The sequence below is a fragment of the Tenrec ecaudatus genome, chromosome 14, assembly GCF_050624435.1.
Source record: "Tenrec ecaudatus isolate mTenEca1 chromosome 14, mTenEca1.hap1, whole genome shotgun sequence".
NCBI classification, from domain to species: Eukaryota; Metazoa; Chordata; class Mammalia; order Afrosoricida; family Tenrecidae; genus Tenrec; species Tenrec ecaudatus.
Genome location: NC_134543.1, coordinates 74,974,081 through 74,998,078, shown reverse-complemented (window position 1 = coordinate 74,998,078; position 23,998 = coordinate 74,974,081). Strand labels below are relative to the sequence as shown.

Sequence of the window (23,998 nt, the reverse complement as noted above, 5' to 3'; positions counted from 1 at the left end):
GTTAAATACATTTACTAGATAGAAATTTGTCCTCAATCTATAGTGCTTTTTAGTTTTTTACAATATTCCAATTTTACTTGATTTTTCTCGAAGCTACCACAAATGTGAGTTTTTCTATTGCTTTGACCCTGTTTGTTATTTTGTTGTATTTGATTTGTCTGTTGTCCATGTTCTTGTCCAATTTGCATTCTCTTTTGAGCCCATGGTGTGTATAATAATAATCTTTGGAGTTAGAAAAGTTGCTTCTCTTAGGAAAATAACCCTATTTCAAGAAATTGAGAAAGTACATAAAGATATTAAATCTCTGGTCAAAATGACTCTTTACCACATATATATAAATTATGTGTTTACAAAGAAAACAAATACATACTAATTAATAAATATACTTTTTTTCATAAAGCATATACAAAAGAAGCAGTAAAATTGTTCTTGAGGAAAATATTATTTTCCCTCCTCTTTATCTGTGGTGCACATTGGAGTCTGACCTGGATTTGAGTCTCAACCCTCTACTACTTCTACTCTGGTAACCTTGAACAAATTTACATTTTTGTGTGTCTGTTTATATTCTTTTAAATGGGACTAATAATTCCTAGCTCTTATGTTATTTGGAGAATTAAACAAGATAATCTTTATTTTTCAATATTAACACTGGCTTTTTAGAATTCTAGAGCTCCATTGAGATGTTTAATAGGGTTTTAAAAATTCAGTTTGAGAAAGTGGGGTCTGAGGTTAACTCCTGAAAAACATTTGAAAGCCATACCTATATGAACAGGGCCCAGCGCATAATAGATGCTGAAGATGTAACTAATTTTCCTGTGCAGGCTGGAAAAGCAATGCTTCGTCCGTTTTACTCATAGAGGGTCCTCCATCAAAATCCATATATTTGAAATTTTGACCAAGTGTCTTTTTTCTTAACAGTTTTATTTTCATATAATTCACATACAATATAGTTTGCTTACTAATTTAATGGTTGTTAGTGTGTTCACAGTTGTACAACCATTACCACAGTGTAATTATAGAACATTTCCTTCACCTCAAAAAGATCCCCTCTACTCATTAGTATTCAGACTACATTACTGTTAGACTCTCTTTCACCTGCTCTTTAGAGGGTGAAGTATGAGTTAATTAATGCATCGAGATCAACAAAGTGTATCTAATGCCTATTCCTACATAAATCACTGAAGAAGCACAGTTATATAGTATAAATTTTAGGGGCTAGCATTCACCTTACCTATTCCTATTTTTTTTCTATGAAGTAAAGTAATTCTTCCCTTTCTATTAGAGCATTTAACATACTTAATTTCATGTATTAAATTAAAAGCATAAGACTTCGCTTCTTTTTTTTAAACTTCTGTAAGTTCATTCATCTTATTCCATGATTTTAAAGATGACCACTGGGTCTATATATGTCCTGATCTCAGCTTAAAATTTCAACAAATATTTTACCAAGGACATGTGAGGATCCAGATGCTGTGTTAACCACTCTAGCATTAAATGATTAATTAGGCATGCTCTCGAGAGTTTATATCTTTAGCAAGATGACATATAAACAAAAACCAGTAATAAAGTGTGATCTGTGTGATTATAGGCAGACATATAAAGTGCTCTTGTTAAACAGATAAAGGAAATAGTGAAACATTTCCAACCAAGGAGATTGAAGGTCGGACAGGAAACAGAATAGACAAATTCAAGAGAGGAATAGGGAAGCTCCAAAGAAGAGATTTCAGCCTCGGCCTGAAAGCACACGGAGTGTTTAACTGTCAGTTACTTGATGTGCCTAGCAGACCTGATGAGATGTGGTTATGCATTGTGCTAAAATTCACATCTCAAGGACAGCCATTCTAGCTCCAAGAGAGAAAGATGAAGCTTTCTACTCCCACAAAGAGTTAGTTACAGAAACCCATAGGAGTAGTTCTCTCTCCTGGAGGGTCGCTATGTGTCTACATTGACTCAGTGGCAGTGAGTGAGAGGGGAGGGACTGTCCCTAGTGGGTGAGTACTAAGACAGAAAGGTAAACTGAATCCGATTGTGAGAGCTCCAAAGGCAACTTAATTTATCACCTTTCTTCTCTCCTTGATTCACTTGAGATAATCAGCCTTCCACAGTCTAGTACTCATATATTAATATAACTCCTACCTACTATCATTCTAGTTTTCTAGGAGTTATATTTAACTTGACCATGTTGCTTCCTATGTCCAGTATCCAGTTGGTTATTCAATATCTATTTCTTCCTTTTCATTTCAACTACTATTATGGTCTCCATCCTAGAATATCCTTTGTATTTCTTTTGTCCAATTAAAAATTTTTTATTGGGGTCTCGTACAACTTTTCTTTAATCGTTTTATTAGGGACTCATACAACTCTTATCACAATCCATACATACATCAATTATGTAAAGTACATTTGTACATTCATTGCCCTCATCATTCTCAAAACATTTGCTCTCCACTTAAGCCCCTGAAATCAGCTCCTCATTTTCCCCTCCCTCTCCACTCCCCCCTCCCTCATGAACCCTTGATAATTTACAGATTATTGTTTTGTCATATCTTGCCCTGTCCGATGTCTCCCTTCACCCACTTTTCTGTTGTCCATCCCCCTAGGAGGAGGTCACATGTAGATCCTTGTATTTGGTTCCCCCTTTCCAACCCACCCTCCCAGTATCGCCACTCACACCGCTGGTCCTGAAGAGATCATCCGCCCTGGATCCCCTGTTTCCAGTTCCTATCTGTACCAGTGTACATCCTCTGGTCTAGCCAGACTTGCAAGGTAGAATTTGGATCATGATAGTGGCGGTGCGGGGGGGTGGGGGGATGAGGGAGGAGAGGACGCATTTAGGAACTAGAGGAAAGTTGTATTTTTCATCAGTGCTACATCGTACCTTGACTGGCTCGTCTCCTCCCCTGGACCCCTCTGCAAGGGGATCTCCAGTGGCCGACAAATGGGCTTTGGGTCTCCACTCTGCATTCCCCCACTCATTCACTATGATAAGATTTTTTGTTCTGATGATGCCAGATACCTGATCCCTTCAATACCGTGTGATCGCACAGGATGGTATGCTTCTTCCATGTGTGCTTTATTGCTTCTGAGCTAGATGGCCGCTTGTTTACCTTCATACAACTCTTATCACAATCCATACATACATCCATTGTGTCAAGCGCATTTGTACATTTGTGGCCAGCATCATTTTCAAAACATTTTCTTTCTACTTCATCCTTTGTTATCAGCTTCTCTCAATTTTTCCTCTCCCTCCCCAACCCTCCCTTCCTCATGAACCCTTGATAATTAGTAAATTACTGTTTTTTCATGTCTTAAACTGACCGATGTCTTCCTTTCCCGCTTGTCTGTTGTCCATTCCCCTGAGAGGGGGTTATAGGTAGATCATTGTGATCAGTTCCCCCTTTCTCCCCCCACCTTCCCTTTACCCTCCTGGTATGGTTACTCTCAATATTGATCCTGAGGGGTTTATCTGACCTGGATTTTCTATGTTTCCAGCTCTTACCTGTGTACATGTTCTGGTACACAAATCTAGCGAGATTTGTAAGGTAGAATTGAGGTCATGATAGTGGGGTGGAGGGGGAGCAGTAAAGAACTAGAGGAAAGTTGTATGTTTCATCAGTGCTATAGTATACCCTACTTTTGTCCAATTTTTATGTGATCCTTTTTTATTCCTAAAAATTTATCTCTGGTCTATTTTATGTATAAAGCAACTTTAAATATTTTACTGTTCAGCTTATTTTAAATAATAGCTAAAAAAGTTCTTTATCAGGGAGTGAAGAGCCAAAAATTTTGTAATAAGGAAAACTACTAGAAGTTTTAAGTATTTTATTCTTATAAGGAAGTTAGTTCCCTGTGCACTAATGTAGAAAAATCTCCAAAATATATCGTTCAGTAAAAGAAATAATGAAGAGTATAGAAAATATATTGTCCTTTGTGTTAGAAAGGGGAAAGCTATAAAATATAGACTATATTAAGAACAATCTTGAGAAAAGCTAAAAATAATCTGGTAAATACTTATAGGAACAGATAGAAATGGGATGGAATAGGACAGGGTTGAGAAATGAAACTTCACGGTTCTAAAACTTCACAGTACATACCTTTTTATGTTGTTTTGTAATTCTGTAGTCTCTGAATGTTTCACTTATTTATAACTGACCTTCAGTGGGGAAGAGCAAGGGAACTCTCCTTGACTTCTTCCTGCTCAGTGTGTGAAATCCACTCCTTTGTCTGACATTCAGGTTTCTCTCCTTTGTGCCTTTGTATGTTCCTTTAACTGAAATGAACTTGCTGCCTATCCAACTTCCCAAATCATTTTTAAAATCCAATCACCTTTTTCTCTAAAATTGGTTATTTCATTAAGATCTCTGGTGGCATGGTGGTTACCCATTGGGCTGCTAACTGCAAGGTCAGCAGTTTGAAACCACCAACTGCTCCATGGGAGAAAGAGGGGACTTTCTACTCCCATCAAGGGTTACAGTCTCAAAAACTCACAGGGGCAGTTCTACCCTGTCCTGCAGGGTCACTATGAATTGGCATTGACTTGATGACAGTGAGTTTGTTTTTTATTTTTGGCCTTAGCATAGTATGTTTATGTTCTAGATTTAATATTTTTCTTGGATGGCTTGTTAAGTTTTCTCATTTATTTCATGATTGGTTTTTAGTCCCACTTAGATTATAAACACCTTCAAATAGAAAATTTCTCCCTTCTGTGTTCTCTGAAGCATAACTTAACAGCTATTAAATAATCATTTTTATTTATATTGTAGGGCCCAAAACAAAATTAGTAAAATGTATCATGCAGAAAATAATAATTTTTAGATAATGGGAAGGCAGAGAATCCTAAGTATAAAAAATTAGGAAAAATTTTATAAAACATAAGCATGAAAACTAATTCAACTTAGTATAGCTTTCCATCCAGTTAAGGTAGAAGGAAACCTGCAGATTTGTACGCTAAAAAAAGTAACTATAACATGACCACTTGACATGAATTTGCATGGAATATAATATGATTTATGTGATGGTTACTAATGTGTACCAAAAAGGAGCTTTGTATGATTTGGGGGGTTGCTAATAAATGTGTGACATGCAGAGATAATTACAAGGTTGATCTGGTAAACAAAATAGCCCAAAGTTGTCTACAGGCCTAGTGGGTTAAGAGTTACGCTGCTAACCACAAAGGTCAGTGATTTAAACCCACCATCACTTTCAGAGAGAAACCCTGTGAAGCAGTTCTACTCTGTCCTATAGGGTTGCTACGATACAGAATCAGTTCTCTGGCAGTGGGTTCTTTTGTTTGTTTTTTAATTATATGATAGACTTATTCTGGTGGCACAGTCGGTTAAGCAGTAGACTGCTAATTGCAAAGTTAATTGTTCAAGCCCACCACCAGCCATTCTCCATAGTGGGTGAAGCTGTGTGTCCCATAAAGATTTATAGTCTCAGAAACCCTAAATCAGTTATTTTCTGTCTAAAGGAATTACTATGGGTCAGAATCCACTCAATAGCAGTGAGTTTGGTTTTAAGTATATGATAAAAAGAAAGTTTAATACATTCTACTAGAAAGTGAAAATTTGCTTTTAAAATTGGTCAAAAATATAAAAGCTTCTAAGCAAGTGAACCTTAGTATATTTCATTACTTAATGTATTCTAATCAAATATTTATTTTGGAATAGGCAAGAAAACTGGATGTATATTTTGAATATGAAGAAAAAATAATGAGCAAAACTACCCTGGATAAATCTCTTCTGGATATAATATCAGACCCTGATGGTACGTACCACAAATCTGAAGTTAATGTAAGTTTCACAAAGGATGGATGTAGCATTTGCAGTTTGACTAAATCTGAGTCACATTATTGTGTTTCCTGCAATTTGTGCTAATAATGAGGTAATTAAATGGAATTTACTCTAAAAGTTTCCATCATAATAGTTCAAGTAGAAACATGATTTTCATTTCATCAAACTGAATAGTATTAAATGTTCTTCTAGTCATTGTTGAAAGTCATACATCCAAAGGTCAGTGTTTGCTGGTTCAAGGAAAAAGACTTTCAGAAATTACTTTCCATTTGGGAATGAAATTCCAAATGCATACTAAAACTATAACTCAAAAGCCATAATAATTCTGCGGAATAGCTTAGATGTAAAATTGTATCTTGGGGTTTTCATTTTGGAAAACAACTGAAATTTGAATTGAAAAATACTCTGAATTGATTGACAAAGCTTTCAAGTTTTACAGAATTTTAAAAGCGAAAATACTCTATAAATCATATGATTATTATAATCGAAAGCAACTTGGAAGTTTAAAGATTAGATGATAGTAAGGTGTCAATGTTAATTTCTGATTTTTGGTAGTTGTTATATTAAGGTTATACTGAAAAATGCTTTTGACATTCTTAAATAACTTAGATATTTTAGGAAAGAAAAAAATTTCTAAAGTATGCTTTAATTTTTTCTCTACGATCCGTCGCTTTGTTCAGTGAGGGAACTCTGGCCGTAAATGGAGAGCAGTCATAAGAGAGCCCTAGATCTGACAAGAGGCTCCAGACTGGGGCTATAGCCTCTAGAATCCTCAGTGGCAAATGATACATGTGTGCCGTTTCCATTGTGCTTCCCACTTGTTAACGTCGTCATACTCATCAGGATGCTGTCTGCCCCTTAGTCGTCGTGACTCTTAGCAGAGGTGGGCATTTATTAATACTGGAAATAATAAATTTAAGAAATAGATATGTTTCTCTTTGAACATTGAGAACGGTTCTTTAAGCAAAATAAGTGCTTACTGTTGGAAAAGGCTCTGCTAGAGGCCAAGGACATTGAAAGCAACAACAGGGATCCAGAGACTCCTAAAACTCAGAGGAAGGGAAACCTTCCTTTTTCTAGGAGCTGTGGTTCCAAAGAGGTGGGGCAAGCTCCATTACACTTCTTATCTCTCGTCCTCTAACTGTTTGGTCACAGTTACATTCATTCACCACGTACTTAGAGGAACTCTACAGTGGAATGGTTAACTGAAGTCAAAGCTTTCTAGCTAGAGGACTAAAAAGGGAACGCCAAGGATATCAGAGAGCACAAAGTGACTTCAGAAAGGAAGGAGCTTAGGAAAGAAGCCCCATAAAGTGTGAGTGTCTGGGCTCACCCTTGAGCTGAACTTGTGTAGATCTAATTCTAAACAGTATTCCAAACATTGAAAAATGAACTAAGAGCTAGAATATCTCCCAGTTCCCAGGGTGATGGGACAGATTCCATAGAACTGCAAAATGTTTTGAAAACAGAACTTAATGAAGAAATTACAACCCATAGACAGCTGGTCAGAACTTATAGCCTTGATCCAGCTAAAATAAAAAAGAAAGCTTCTCCTAGGTTTTAAACAAGATCTAGAATCTCAGAACCTAGCATTTAAAGTGTCTGGGATTTGATTCATTCCTCTGCCTTCTAAAACCCAGAAACTCAGCTTACATGACAAAACACAACTAATAGATGTCAAAGCTAAAATACCATTAATGGAAAAAATCGATAAAGTAGCTACGACATACAAAATTCCAAGGGATCCCTCAAAATACATAAGAGCTTATAGTGAATTAAGTAAGTTTACCAGATAAACAGGCTGGATTGAGAAGAGGATGTGGAGCATATATATCATTAATGATATCTGATGGATCCTGGCTGAGAGAGATACCAGAAAGATGCTCACATGTGTTTCATTGACTGTGCAAAGGCGTTCGACTGTGTGATTCACAGTGCACTACGGATAGCGTTGAGAAGAAGGCAAATTCCAGAACGCATGCAGGACCTGTGCATGGATCAAGAGGCAGCTGTGTGAACACAACAAAGCAATACTGCATGGCTTAAAATCAGGAAAGGTGTGTGTCACCATACTTGTTCAGTCTAAATGCTGAGCAAATGATGAGAAAAGCTGAATTATATGAAGAACTTGGAATCAGGATTTTAGGTGACACAGTCTTGCTTGCTGAAAATGAGGAGAGCTTGAAGCATTTGCTGAAGAAGATTGCAGCCTTTAAGTATGGATTAAAATTCCAGGTAAAGAAAACCAACATCCTCACAACTAGATCCATAGGTAACATCATGGTAAATGGAGAAAAGATTGAAGTTATCAAGGAACTTGTGTAGCTTGGGTCTGCAATCAACGCTCATGGAAGCAGCAGTCAAGTTCAAAGGATGTCCTAGAGGGAGGATTGATAATGTTGTATATCAAAATGGCCATGAGACCTCTAAAGGGAACCAGAGCCATACAAAATTGTGACAAGTGTATTGATTCTGGCTCCAACATAATTCCAGTCTCAAACCAAGAACATTTAGTTCTTACATCATGGCTGCGATAGTTTATTGTGCCAGCCTGGCCGATAAACACAAGTAGGATTAACTGAAGGGCAGAGGGATAAATGGCTCGGTTGTTCTGTGCCTCAGTTTAAAGGGGTACACTACCTGTGGGATGCCTAGCCTGTGGACTATGTCGCTGTAAGTTGAGGTCCCTTTAAGCCCACATGATTGGAATGTTCATCTCTGGAGCTGGGGACCGACAGTTGGTGACAGTTGGTGAACTGCCTTGCTGTTTGCTGCCTGGGTATATATAACCCAGCTCTCTCTACAGAAGGGGACTGGCAACTGGCGGCTCTCAAGCCTTAAAGGACTGCTAGTGTCTCACTGCTTTATAATTTAACTGTTAATTTCTTGTATCATCTATCTGTATATAATTTAACGGTTCATTTCTTGTATTATATATCTATCTTTATAAATATATTTATATATAATTACTAGCAATCTGGTTTATCTCTCTAGACAACAGTGGCCCTGCTCAATACTTGCCCTCATAAAGAAATCACTGAAGACATGGGTACTACAGCAAAGTGTAGTGACAAAAGCAGGTGGTGCCGGGTATCAAAAGAATAGCATCTGGGCCCTTAAAGGCTTGTGTCAAGTGTGGCATCAACAAAGCCTGCATGGAAGGAAGCACATCAGCCTATGTGATCCCAAGATGACAAATAACAAAATCCAAATACAATGGAAGGAAAGATATCGGGGCTTAAATTGTGAACACCGAGTTTGTAGAAGGCTATATAGAGGATAGTGGAAGTACCAGATCCATCTACAGAGTATTTTTGTGGATTAGGGCTCTCTGGCAGTCAGTCCCCCTGTGAACATATTTGAAGGACACAAATAGCCTTCCTATCTAACAAAGATTACTGTAAACTTGACTATGGTAGATGAAACTAAAATATAATAATAACTAGCCATTTGACCTCCCTCTTGACCCATTCTGAATTTATTAAAGATTTAAATAATTCTTCCTTGTTTCTCAACAGAGCTTTTCTCTCTGGCTTATTTTTTAATTTTTTTAATTATGTGTGTGTTTACCAATGAGTTACTGCTTCTCAGAACAGTTCCATTTTTATAAGTCTTCCTTATGTGATTATTACTAGCTTTTTTATCTCGTGCCCCAGTTTAAAATCACATAGTCACCCCACCTATATCCTTTTCTTTTTGAATTTACATCAGAGATAAATTTCAACATTATAGACGATTTAGAAGCTATAATGAAGATGCTTCCATAATCCCACCCATGTAATCCTACACAGTTTACTCTTTTTCCCATGTTTGTATTTTATATTTTTCTAACAAGCCTGTGAAGCTGGTCCAGTGCCTGGCAGTATTGTGTTCTGTAATGTATAGGGTACCTATGAGAGCCAAATTGCACTTACCAGCATGTTTATAAGAATACATTTTAAATCAGGTAAGTAAAAAGTCATTCTTTGACACAATTACATATGCTCTTAATTTTATATACTTATAAACTCTCATATATGATCATATATTAACTAGAATAATGAGTGCCTTTTTCATCTATTTTCCCTATGTAGCAGGTACGCCAGAAGATAAAATGAGGCTGTTTCTTATCTATTACATAAGCTCACAGCAAGCACCTTCTGAGGTATGTCTTATGGTGGGAGAGAGTGTGTGGGTCAGTGCTTTCTTGCAGAGTAACTGCTACAGACAGCATTTTAAAATAGAACTAAAAAGTACTACCGCCAAACAACTGCCCTTCTTTAAAAGAAAAACCACTTGTTGGTGCCACATCTATGTACTGCTCTGTTTCCAAGCACCCTGTGCGACCAGTCAGGAAACTGTGCATTCAGGAAGTGTCTGACTGCTTTAAATTTGTTGGGATATGAATTAAATTCAAGTGTCCAAAATCCGTGTCCCTGGAAAACAGCTATTTTTTAAGTTATATTAACAAAGATTGCTATACTTTTTAAAGACCATTCTCATTCATGAGGTCCTAAAAGCTTCATTTTGTTAACCTGTAGCCACTGATATTTAGTGAATTTCTTTAAAGTCCACATTTGACAATATAAAAAGTTATGTAAGATTAAACTTTGCATTAATATCTGTTATATGCATATTCATATAAGAGTGGAGCTGTTTCATTTTTTAAAATCATTTTATTGGGGTATTTTACAGCTCTTATTAACAAGCCAGACATCCATTGTGTCAAGCACATTTGTACATATGCTGCCATCATCCTTTACAAAACATTTTCTTTCTACTTGAGTCCTTGGTATGAATTCATTTTTTCCCTCCTTTCCTCCCTCCCTCCCTCCAATCTCCCACCCTCATGAACCCTTAATAAATTATACATTATTATTATTTTTATATCTTACACCATCCACTATCTCCCTTCACCTATGTCTCTGATGTTCGTCACCCTGCATGAGTGGGGGTGGGGTATTATATGTCGATTATTGCAATCGGTTTCCCCTTTCTGCCCCCACTACCCTCGTGGTATTGCTACTCTAAATATTGTACCTGAGGAGTTTATCTGTCCTGGATTCCATGTGTTGAGAGATCTTTTTCTATATACATTCTATGGTCTAGCCGCCTTTGTCAGGTAGAACTGGGGTCATGATTGTAGGAAGGAGGAAGCATTAAAGAACCAGAGGAATGTTGTGTGTTTCCTTGGTGCTATCATGCAACTTGGTTGGCTGATCTCTTCCATGTGACCCTTTTGTGAGGGGATGTGGAGCTGTTTTATTATGTAATAATTTAGACACTTTTAGTACAAGAATAAATTTCTTAGAGCAATTAGAAAATGATGAATTTTCCTTTCTATAAGCAGGCTTGTAGAAAACTGAGTGAATGGATTATGGATAATTATTTGCCTTTTCCTGTAATGAACCATGAATTGCTTTAGAATAAAAATGAGTTTTAAAATGTAATGGACACAGAGTAAAGGACAGTAGTGGTTGTGGTGTCAAACTTCTTACAGAGTCAGAACCCTATTGCCTTTTCTAATGTTAGCTGTGTGGAGTTTTACTGCAGGAGCAATAAGCATCAGGGTCTCATACAGCTCTCACACCCCTTTTTCTTTGTCTTAGCTATTACCATATATACTCGTGTGTAAGCTGGGTTTTTCAGCACATTTTAATGCAGTTTTTGTGGTAAAATTAGGTGCCTCGGCTGATAATCGGGTCAGCCTAAATTCGAGTATATACGGTACCTGAATTCAACTAGACTTGCTCCTTAGGAAAGACAACAGGCGGACAAGAATGAAAGTATGGATAGTTGCTTACAGTGGATGAGTATGAACCCTTAAAGTGTGTGTGAGACAAGAAACCTGAATCCACAGTTCTTATCTTTTCTTGTTGTGTCTCCTAAAAGTGTGACCAACTCACATTTGTAATGCGCATGTTGTTGTGAATCTTTCATGTGTCATCCAAGGATAACTGTTTCAACAGTGCAGGAAAACTGACTCTGTTAGTCTTCTATGGGATGATAAAAATGGATTTATGGAGACTGTTAAAGGTACTTTTTATTACAATTGATTTGTTTCCTAGGGCTCCTTTAAGATGACTCCAGGTCTAACTCTTTGATTAATCAAATAATAAAGTTCTCTAGAAAGTGAAGACTTTTATGATATGTTCGCTTTCTTATTTCAGGCTGACTTGGAGCAATACAAAAAGGCTTTGACTGATGCGGGATGTAACCTGAATCCTTTACAATATATCAAACAATGGAAGTAAGTTTTATTTTCTTCTATGACCCTTATTCTTTTAGAGAGCACAGTTGAGATTGAGTTCCTAAGTGGAATGCTTTGATGGTTTTTTTTAATCATTTTATTCGGGGGTCATATAACTCTTATCACAATCAACACACACATCAATTGTGTACAGCACATTTGTTCATTCATTGCCCTCATCATTCTCAAAACATTTGCTCTCCACTTAAACCCCTGGTATGAGCTCCTCATGTTCCCCTCCCTCCCCGCTCTCCCTTCCCTCATGAACCCTAGATAATTTATAAATTATTATTTTGCCGTATCTTGCACTGTCAGACATCTCTCTTCACCCATTTTTTCTGTTGTCCATCCCCCAGGGAACAGGTTATATGTAGATCCTTGTATTCGGCTCCCCCTTTCCACTCCACCCTCCTGGTATCGTCACTCACCACTGGTCCTAAAAGGATCCGCCCTGGGTTCCCTGTGTTTCCAGTTCCTATATGTACTAGTGTACATCCTCTGATGTAGCCAGATTTGTAAGGTAAAATTGGGATCATGGTAGTGGGGGCGGGGGAGAGCATTTAAGAACCAGAGGAAAGTTGTATGTTTTATCGTTGCCACATTGCACCCTGACTGGCTCGTCTCCTTCCCGCAACCCTTCTGTAAGGAGATGTCCAATTGCCTACAAATGGGCTTTGGGACTCCACTCCACACTCCACCTCATTCACAATGATAGGATTTTTTTGTTCTGCTGATGCCTGATACCCGATCCCTTCGATACCTCGTGGTCGCACAGGCTGGTGTGTTTCTTCCTTGTGGGCTTTGTTGCTTCTGAGCTAGATGGCTGCTTGCATACCTTCAAACCTTTAAGACCCCAGATGCTATATCTTTTGATAGCCGGGCACCATCAGCTTTCTTCACCACATTTGATTATTCACCCACTTTGTCTTCAGCGGTTGTGTCGGGAAGGTGAGCATCATAGAATGCAAATTTAATAGCACAAAGTATTCTTGCATTGAGGGAGTACTTGAGTGGAGGCCCAGTATCCATCTGCTACCTTAATACTAAACCTATAAATATATGCACATAGATCTTTTTCCCCAGCATCATATATAAATATATTTACATAGGTACATGCCTTTATTTAGACCTCTATAAATGCCCTTTTCATCCTAGCTCTTTCCTCTATTTCCTTTGACTTTCCTCTTGTCCCACTATCATGCTCAGCTTCATTTGGGTTTCAGTAATTCCTCTTGGTTACATTACCCTTCATCATGACCTACCAGGCCTCCTGCACCCTCCTCACCACCGATTTGGATCACTTGTGGTTCCCTTGTCCCTGGGATTGTTAACACCATTACCTTTCCCCCCACCTCCCCCTTTCCCATATCCCCCTGGAACTGTCAGTCCCGTTGTTTTCTCCTCCAGATTGTTCATCCAACCTATTTTATTTAGACAGAGCTCGGAGATAATAACATGCACAAAAACAAGACAGAGCAAAACCAAACAACAAAATAAAACAACAACAAGCCAATGACAAAAACTCAACAAGAAGAAAGAAAAGCGTATAGTTAGTTCAAGGAGTGTTTTTCAGTCTGTTGGGGCACCAAGCCCGGACCCCCAAAGTCTATTTTTGGTATTCCCTGGGAACTTTGTTGTTCTGCTCCCCTTCTATTCTGTTTCACACCCTTAGTGTTTTGCCTCGGTGGGGTGAGATCAGATCAGACAGAATTTCCACACTGTCTCCAGTGTTGTCCCCTGTAGGTCTATGGGTCATTGAGGGATATTGTATCTCATAGTGGGCTGGCCAGGTGGTCTTCTCTGTGGATTGGCTGATCAAACATAATCTTTGCTTTGGTAGTTCTTACACAGTGACATAAAAATTTTCTTGTCTGACCTACCTTACCTTATTCACAATTTTAAATTACATAAAAGTCATGTCACCTTTTCCAGATAAGCTTTATATTTTCTCCAGTGATAAAGTAAGAGAGTAAAAATCAGTGTCTTAAAGCATTGGAAGAAAATGTCAATTTCATTAATGATAATTTTCACCAGGAATGCAAATTAACCTAATGTAGGGGTTTAGAAATATTGTGGAAATCAGTTATATCTTCAGACTCTGCTACTATAGTTATAAATTAACCTTTTTTTTCCCCCTGGTTGCTAAAAAAATGCTTGGAAAAGAAACTCTGACCTAGCACTTCTACTTTTTAAGGATTCATCCCACAGATATCACTGGATCGTATAATATTAGAAGCAATTTAATAATGAAATTTTGAAAATTAACCTGACCTGAATGATTAGCATCAGGATTTAAGAATTAATGCATTTTAGAGACAGAATACAATTGAAGCATTAAAAATTAGGGGCCAGTGGGGGGGAAATCATGTGTTGAAAATTAATGTTTGAAAATGTCTGTGTTATTTTTTTAAGTGGGGAAACATAAGGTTATGACACATTTTTATTTACATGTTAAGTACATTTGTCCTTTATCCCAAGGACTCTTTTGACATTGGGACTACAGTTGTGAACATGATAAGCAATGTCCCTATACTCACTGAAGTTAGATTTGTGTTGGAAGTACAAAAAGATCAACAATTAAGCAAATACATCAACAGAATAATGTTAAATCATGCTAAGTGTTATAAAGAAAACAAAACTTGAGTAATATCAATTTCTTGGGAGGTGATGCTAAAATTTGTTGTGATAATAAAACTTTTGGATAGGTGATATTTTATACAGCATGATCCGTATCCTGCATCCATTTATCTATCTATGTGTTATCTACTAAAATACACACATATATATCCGCATAATTCCTTAATGGAAATGACATGTGCCTAAATATGAATGGTGGGTAAATAACTCAAGTGATGTAATAGTTTCCTTTTGGGTGCTTTATTTTGCACATTTTCTTCAATGAACAAAATACCTGACCTGAGAAAAACAATGAAAAATTTTAGAATATTAAATATGCTTCTGACCTCAAGTGTGTCAAAATACACATATCAAGTTAACAGTGGAAATCTCTAGGTCAGGGGTCCTCAAACTTTTTAAACAGGGGGCCAGTTCACTGTCCCTCAGACCCATTGAAGGGCCAGACTATAGTTTAAAAAGAAACTGTGGAGGAGCTGATGCCAGGGACTTAGGTGGAGAGCAATAAATGTGCATTCCACAATTGATGCATGTATGGATTGTGATAAGAGTTGTATGAGCCCCTAAGAAAACGATTTTTTTTAAGCTGAACAAATTCCTGACATAAAAACCAAAACGGAGAAAAATTGCCCGGCAGGCCAGATGAATGTCCTCGATGGGCCACATGTGGCCCATGGGCTGTAGTTTGAGGACCCCTGTTCTAGGTTATGAATATGAGTACTTTTTTAAAAAAATACTTTTATTGGGGGATTTTATGTCTCATACATACATTCCTCCAATGTGTCAAGCACATGTATACATATACTGCTATCATCATTTTCAAAGCATTTTCTTCCCACTTCAGCCCCTGATATCAGTTCCCTATTTCTTCCCCCGCCCACCCTCCCTCATGAACCCTTGATAAGTATAGATTATTTTTTCCATATCTTACATTGTCCTCCATCACCCCTCAACCACTTTTCCATTAGTCCCCCTGGGAGGGGTTCTAGATTTTGTGATCGATTCTCCCTCTCTTCCCCCACCTCCCCTAATCTTCCTGGTATCTTTACTGTCCTTGTTGGTCCTGAGGGGTTTACCTATCCTGGATTCCCTGTGTTCTGGGTTCTTATCTAGGTCTAATCCGATTTGTAAGGTAGAATTGAAGTCATGAGAGTGGGGTAAAAAAAGCACCAAAGAGCTAGAAGAAAGTTGTGTTACATCGGTGCTATACTGCACCCTGATAGGCTCATCTCTTCCCAGTCACCCCTCTGTGAGGGGATGTCCACTTCATGCCGCCACGCCCTCCCCATTCACATTGGGTATGGTTTTGTTCTGGGTCTTAGATGCCTGATACCTGAGTACCTTTAATTTTCTATGCTTTTATCTCCACATTTCCTTTTTTGACTTTTTTGTTGTAATAGTTAAATTAAAAAGTCAGCAAATATTTGTTTTAAAAGAGTATTGAAAACTCTCTTTTCCAATATTTGTAAAGTATACACTTACACATTTGGAAATGTGGTATATGTCAGTGTTTTCTAGGTTATGACTTATGTAGGAAGGTAAAGGAGTCCCTGGATGGGTATTGCACAAAGCTGCTGACCAAAAGATTGGTGATTTGAGCTCACTTGAGGCGCCTAAAAAGAAAGACCTAGTGGCGTACTTCTGAAAAATCAGCTTTTGAAAACCCTAAGTTCTCTGACACACCTGGTGGTTACCATGAGTCAGAATCAATTCAGTATTCTTTGATTTAGAGCAATGGTTCCTAACTTTCCTAATGCCGCGACCCTTTAATACAGTTCCTCATGTGTGGTGACCCACAACCATAAAATTATTATCCTTGCTACTTCATCACTGTAATTTTGCTACTGTTATGAATTGGGTGACCCCTGTGAAAGGGTCGTTCAACCCCAAAAGGGGTTGTGACCCACAGGTTGAGAACCACTGGTTTAGAGGAAGCCATTCGTAGGCTTCAGTTCCCATGATTACAAATTTCTACTTAGTAGCATCTAGTTTTCTTACTATTGATAAGAATTATACTACTTTATTGGGAAAAAATTAGAAAGCTATGAAGAAAATAAAAATTTATTTGTAATTTCACCATCAAGAGACTACTGATAAACATTGGTATACCCTTCCATTTTGTGTGCACATAACATACTATATTTCTAAACCTGGGATTTAACTATTACAGATAGAATTTTTAATTGTTTTTCCATAAATTTGTATTGTGGCCGTCTTTAATTCTGTTTTATTTAGGTGTGATTATCTCTTGGGGGCGATACCCTTTTGTTACGAGCGGATGTTGCCATCTACGGCATGAAAGTGAATCACAGCCTGCTTTCTGAGCAAGACAAATTCTTACATGTACATATGACAGTGATAATGTTTGCAAATGTTGTCAATATTGAGGTAGAATATTTTTACCATCACAGGATCCACATCTTAGTAATTCCCATTCTAATTTTACTCTTCAAAACCTTTTTGTACGTAAGTGCCTTTAGTACACAAAAACATTAATTATAAAAGCTGGATGACATAAAAATGTGATATGCTAATAAAAATGTATTTTTACTAAACCTAAGAGTGGTTATCACACAGTTGTAGGATTTTCCTGGGAGCATTCTATATTTTTTGGATTCTTTATAGTAAAAATAAATTCCCAGAGGAAAAAGTTTTTTTTTAAGTGCCATCTTTTTCCCTAATATTATGGTTCGTAGGGTTCAAAAACCCAGATATTCTGGTCATTTAAAAAGATATGAAAGTAAATAGTATATCCTTTGCTGTGTATATTTTTACACACATACTTCTTTAAAAATTTTATTTATTGAAAGGATTAAGAGATATCAATTGGGTAGTAGAATTAGAATGCTTTCATGAAGAAAGTGATTTTAGATGATAATTAAAGAAAATGTCTGATTTCCTCTGAGACTTAGGAATTATATATTGTGGGGAAGCCTAGTGGTGCCGTGGGCAAGCTTTGCACTTCTAACCACAAGGTTAGTAGATCAAACCCCCTAGACACTCCCAAGAGAGTGCTGTTGTTCAGATTTACTGCCTTAGAAACCCTATATGAAGTCATTAAGTCGGGCTCTTTCGTGGTAGTGGGTGCAGGTTGTGGAGCAATAACTATGTAGTCAGCAAATCCCTGCTTTAGTTATTTAACAATCGATTTTTTTTTAAGTTTGGGAAACTAATGCACTTGTGTTTTTAAAAGAATTAGTACTGATTGTGGTCTAGTTACATTAATTGAAAGATTTTTTCATTTCAGGAATGGTTTGCATAGAATCAGCAGATACATTAATATTATTTTTCTGAATATTAACTGATAAAGAGCCACTTTTAAAGATAACCTCCTTATTTTATAGGGCTTTTGCCAAAATGGCCTCAGCTCCTGCCAGCTATGGCAACACTACTGCTAAATCAATGGGGTAAGTGTTTAATAATTATGATTAAATTTTTTATTCCAAATTATAATTAGGCCTTCGTGCTTTTAAAACACAATCTCTGACATTTGGAATGTAGAATAAATGTCAACATGCCCTTGGCTTCCATAGATGGTATAAGTTCTCATTTTAAAATGTCAGTTATTTTATGTAGTATGAGTTATTAACTTTGTGTACTTCATTGTTGTGAGACATATTTTCCATTTTCAGGAAGTATCTGAAAATTTGAAGCTTTTTTTATTAATATTGGTAACTACTATAGACTTGAAGCTAGGCTAACATGAATGTCTAGCTTCAAGTCTGTATTAGTTACGGGCATTAAAAAAGCTTGAATTTCATATAGCTTCTTCAAGAGCAATATAGGCATCCTGTTAAACAGGTAGGAAATCCCCAAGGAAGGCTGGGTCTGACTGACTGTAGTAAATTCTATAAAATGTGTACTTTTCAAAGAAGCTGAACATGGTTATTTTAATACAGCTTTCTTAAATCTTACTAGTTCCAAATTTCTCACTTATCTCTCAGTGCTAGTACAAAGACATGAGGCCCACAGCAAATCTTGTTTTTTCAAGCCTCACTGCGAGCCATTAATTTTAAAGAAACAATGTCCCAAACTAGGGCAGGACCTGAAAGTGCTTGACAGTGTGAATCCAAGCTAGTCTCGTCTTCAGACAGTGTTGCATCGTTGAGCATGCCTCCATAGAGTTGCCCATTCCCAGGAATTTACCTCAGCAAATAATATTTGGTCCTGTTTTTGTTAATAAGATGTTCTTTCTGTGCATGTCTTCAGATAGGCAAACAAAAAATATGTGTTGCCATCGAGTGAGTTCCACCTCATGCCAACTCTGCCCAACACAGTGATGCACCGCCCAGGCCTGTCCCGTCCTCACAATCATTGCTGTGTTGGAGGCCGATATTGTAGCTACTGTGTTAGTGCATCTCATTGAGATGCAAATGGTTTTTATGTAGCAGATTAGAGACTTTTTACCTAGTGTGATCTTCTTTCACTTGTCTGCGTCTAGTCTCTTATCAAGAGTCATGAATACAGGATCCCAGTTTGTGATGGAAGGAGTGAAGAACCTCGTATTGAAACAGCAAGTGAGTACAATTGTTATGAACATACTAGTAAAATTTGAACATAAAATTTGACGAGTTAATTGCTTAAGTTTGAGTAACTGCCCATTTTATTCAAGTTATAAATGTTAGGAATAAAATCCAGGTTCCTTTATCATTATCTTTTATAATATTTACATGGGGTCGTTCACAACTCTTAATGCTATTTTTAAAAAATTGCTAATTTTCCTTTATTGTTTTGATTTTCCCATAATTATTGTTTGTGAAAGTACATTAAATAATGAACTTAACGTATTAGTCATGAACTGTTTAATACATAATGAATATCACTTAATTTTTAACCATTATTATGAGAATATTAGTAAGACATTGAACTTAGGAGAGTGTCTTAATCTGAATGAATAAAATATCACTTAAAGTAGGAAATAATGTTTTGGAGTAATGAAGCTATACATGGTTTTACTCTTCCATTTTGGAATGGTAGTCTTTAATAAGTAGAACTTCTTAATGATTTTGTGTTTCTGTGGTTTTTAAGACAAATCTGATACAAATATATTTCATGCTTAAGTTTGTACTGGGAAGGATTTTAAAGGCCAAAATAAGAATTAAAAATCAGTTGTTCAATTCTGCACTTCCTCCATACTTTTTCTCTTTGTAATAATATTTATCCAGTGGCTCTTTGAATTGGCATTATTTATAAGGCATCCCTAGGTGGTATAAATGATTAAGTACTCAACTACTAATCAAAAGGTTGGTGGAACAGTTCAGGGCCCCCTCTTCCCCCCCACAAGGTACCTTGGAATCTTCCTAATGGTCTCAGGCTGAAGACCTTAGAACAGTCTTACTCTGCATGCATAGACTTCTCTTCTCCTATGAGTTGAAACTGGCTTGACGGCAGTAAATTTGGCTTGGTTCTTTTAGGGTATGTGTTCCATGTGTCTTTTTCATCTTTGTGTTTTTTTCATAGCACCTTGAGTAAAGTAGACATTCGATTCTCTTTGATAAATGAATAGCATTGTATTATTTCAAATGCAATGTTAAGAGATAGTGAGAATCTTAATTTGCCTTATTTAATTAGATTGCCTTATAAAAGGGTTACAGAAAGCTCATGTAAAAGTTTCACTATCTTTTAATAACATTTTTCCATAATTTTTCAAACCCCTGTACAATTTCCCCCAAACTTCAGAAGATTTTTAAACCTCATTATCCTCTAGAATTATTTTAACCCCTCCCATTCTACTTATCTTTTTGTTTTTTTGTTTTGTTTTCTTTAAACTGGTTTGCTGTACTGCCTGAGTCAGCATATCTTCACCCCTTTGATGGCAAAAAGTGAAAAGGCACAAAAATAAGATGTGCATTTTAAAGACGAATACTATACAGTTTAGCTAATACTAGTCTACTTTCAATTCTAAAATGATTTTGCTTAATGAGACAAAAGGGAACTACCATTTCCTAAGGTAAATGACATTGGCTTTGGATAGACAGATATACTATATTACAAAAGAATTACCTATTTGTCTTAATATGTTCTTGTTAGAAATATCAGTAGTATGATTCCTTTAACAGAAAGTAATCTTTGTATCATATTCCTCATGTACCTCATACGCTGAAAAACTAGTGTCTATCCTTTGTAATGATCACATTTACTTATTGAGCTTTATTACATCAGAGTTATTACAGTATTTAAACTGACCACCTCTAAAATTTATTGTTACCCTAAATGATCATAAAATATAAAAAGAAATGTATCTCTTGTGCTCTCAAATTCCTGTTTTTCACAGTATTAGAAATAACAGCTTTGATGTAGTTTCTTACTTTATAAAATTAGAATTTGAGATGATCAACAGTTACTTCTCTGTATATATTTTGTGAACACACGAACAGTCCCTTAAAATTGGGCATTAATTAGTTTAGAAGAAATATTTACTTGGGAGGGTGCTTCATTTCATAATTTTTAAAATGCTATTTGTAGGTTGGTATTCATCTCTGATTATCATATTAAGTAAATTCCTAGAATTTGGTTATGAAACCATTTTTCATTGTTCTGGATCATATATTGATTGTACAGACTTGGTATTCTCTTCTTCAGTTCTTTGAGTTCTTATGTCTATTGCAGTGGCTATGCAGACTCACAGACAAAATTCGTGATTAAAGGGTTTATTAAGGAAGTTAACCAATTGTAATGCAGGGAGAAAGGCTTTGGTCGTTGTTTACCAAGACAAGCTGCAGAGTTTCAGGTCGGCTAACAAATACCCACAGGGCATACCACTCTGCTGCAGGTAGGCAGGCAGCTGGAGCTCAGTGGGTCGGCCAGCCCAAAGGCACATAAGCACTCAGCTTTACTTGCTTGAGAGTTGGGAAGTCCATCACTGTTGCATGCGCCGGCTTCTAGTTCTGCTGCTGCTCCTCTGATGGCATAACTGTCCTCTGGATCTAGGAGGTTCACTATGCAGGGATCTTGGGTCCAGAGGACTCACTCCACTACTGGCTCTTGATATGAGATTTCCTCCTTCTGTTCTCAGAGCACTCGTACACAGGAGGATGACACTCCAGGGAACTTTGTTGGTAGTAATTCACAGGTGAATCATGACAGTAATCTTCTCCCACCTTCATACCTGACACATGCAGGGAGAGAGAGTTTGGTGGGAGTTAGAGATTTTGACTAGAAGAGCTACCTTAAATAATTTTCTATCCCTGGATTGATTTAGAGTACTACCAGCAGTGTTTGAAATGTCTGTTTCCCTGTGTTCTCTTTATCCCTGGACATTATCTGTGTTTTTATGTACGAGCTTTGTGAATTCACACATAAGAGTGTCTTGTACTAGAAATGCTTTAAAGTTAGCTTGCCTTCAAACCAAATTCAGCCATTGCGTCAATGCTGACTCGTGGTGACCCTGTAGGACAGGGTAGAAGGGAGTTCCCGTCTGGGATTAATTGTGGGAGTAAAAAGCCTCCTCTTTCGATGGTTCTAATCACTGACCTTCCAGATTGCAGCCCAGCAGGTAACCACTGTGCCACTCCTGTTCCCTGCCCTGTACTCTAAATTCAAGCACTGCAGTGAGATCTGGGGCGGTCTGGGAAGGGAAAAGTTAAAGCACCGAGACAGCCAGAGATCAATACTGTTTCTCTTTCATTGGAATCAACTTTTAAATCTGTAAATAAATTAGCTACAAATAAGAGGATGGCTTTCATTTTCTGGGCAGCATAAAACCTTTTGAATGTTCATAGATATGGAATATGGTTACATGAGGATAATTGCTCGAGAAAACTTAAAGCACCAGTTGGATATTGAGCTGTAATACAATTATTTTAGAGATACATAATCAATATAGATAAAATAATTTGATAGTGAGAGCTGGGGGGAGTAAGAAGTAAGAATTGTCCTGAGTTGTTCATTGTTGAAGCAGGGTTGCTATGAGTCAGAATTGGCTCAATGCAATGGATTTTCTTTTTTTTTTGTTTTGTTTTTTTCATTTTATTAGGGGCTCATACAACTCTTATTACAATGCATACATCAATTGTATAAAGCACCTTTGTACATTCATTGCCTTCATCATTCTCATAACATTTGCTCTCCATGGATAGATTGTACCTTGTTATTTTCTTTTTTTTTTTTTAATCATTTTGTTGGGGGCTTATACAACTCTTAATCACAATTCTTTTTTTTTGTTTTTGTTTGTTTGTTTTAAACATTTTATTAGGGGCTAATGCAATGGATTTTCATTTGGGTGATAGTGCCTGGAAGATTCTTTAATTAGTCTCTGCTTTCGAATGTGTTTTAATTTTGTCTTATGGTTTAAAAAAAGTTTTAAAGTAACATTAAAATTTATGATCTGCCTATAAGCTGACAAGATCAGTATTTTGGTATGAGGACCTTAACCCAAGCATTGTTTTGTTGTTTATACATTTTTCCTATAGCAGCAAAAATAATTATATTACTATAGTTATATTTGTTTTAAATTGTTAAAATTTGGTAGCCACTTCCACTCATCATAGATAAGCATGTGTTTCATTGGCTTGCCATGAGCATGTTTTTATGGTTTTTTCATCTGTGAGTTACTGGCAGCAGATAACATTTGTAAATCCCTTTTATAATTTAAAAATGTTAAAAACAGATTGACAACTTTCTACTCATTGCTATATTCCTCATCCCCATTGTGTTTCTAGTGTCTACACATTCCACCTTAACCACAGCCTTCAAATTAGGCATCTCCTGCAAGGGGAGGTTCTTCTATTATTTATTCTCCAGGGCTCTGAGAGTCCAGATAGTAGCAACTATTGTTCCAACCCCACTGCTGACTTTGGCATCAGAGTACAAGTCCACAGCTGCAAGGGACATAGTATCTGTTGACAGGTGGCTCATTCTAGAGGGGGGGAATTCACTATTTTGATTATAGGGCCATATGAGAATGGTTTGGAATTGAGATAATGGAATTTTTCCATGAACTTTTAGAAACCCTGTCACATAATTTTTCTTAGACTGAAATACAATATGAACAGAAACTGAAAAATATTTTTTAAATTTCCCATGACTATAATCATAAAACCAGTTGAGGTTTCTGGAAATAGTCCCAATTTTTTTTATTTGTGTAAGATTTCAGATTTTAGAGCTAGTATTCCTTAATTTAGGATACGCATGTGTGTAGAACTCTTGTCCATCAAATTTATATTTTTCCCATCATATTACAAAAACAAAGTTGCTATAATATTTAAATATTAAAAGAAATTGTATTTAATTAAACTTTATTTGTATCTCCTAGTGAAGCATACAAAAATTTGTAAAGATGAGTAAGATATAACAGATGGTTGAGCAAAGAAAATTGTATCATTTTTTTTCCAATAGTTGAGAA

The 23,998-nt window shown here is 36.7% G+C and overlaps 1 protein-coding gene across 3 annotated transcripts in view; it reads left to right on the top strand.

Annotated features, from left to right (window-relative positions):
* Positions 1–23,998, top strand: part of SCFD1 (sec1 family domain containing 1) — a 103,878-nt gene that overhangs the window by 67,611 nt on the left and 12,269 nt on the right. For all 3 annotated transcript variants that reach the window (XM_075530485.1, XM_075530484.1, XM_075530486.1), the window contains 5 exons: positions 5,670–5,766; positions 9,866–9,936; positions 11,942–12,021; positions 18,000–18,062; positions 19,097–19,172. In XM_075530485.1, the coding sequence (XP_075386600.1) occupies positions 5,670–5,766; positions 9,866–9,936; positions 11,942–12,021; positions 18,000–18,062; positions 19,097–19,172 (387 nt within the window). The remainder of the gene's footprint in view (positions 1–5,669; positions 5,767–9,865; positions 9,937–11,941; positions 12,022–17,999; positions 18,063–19,096; positions 19,173–23,998) is intronic.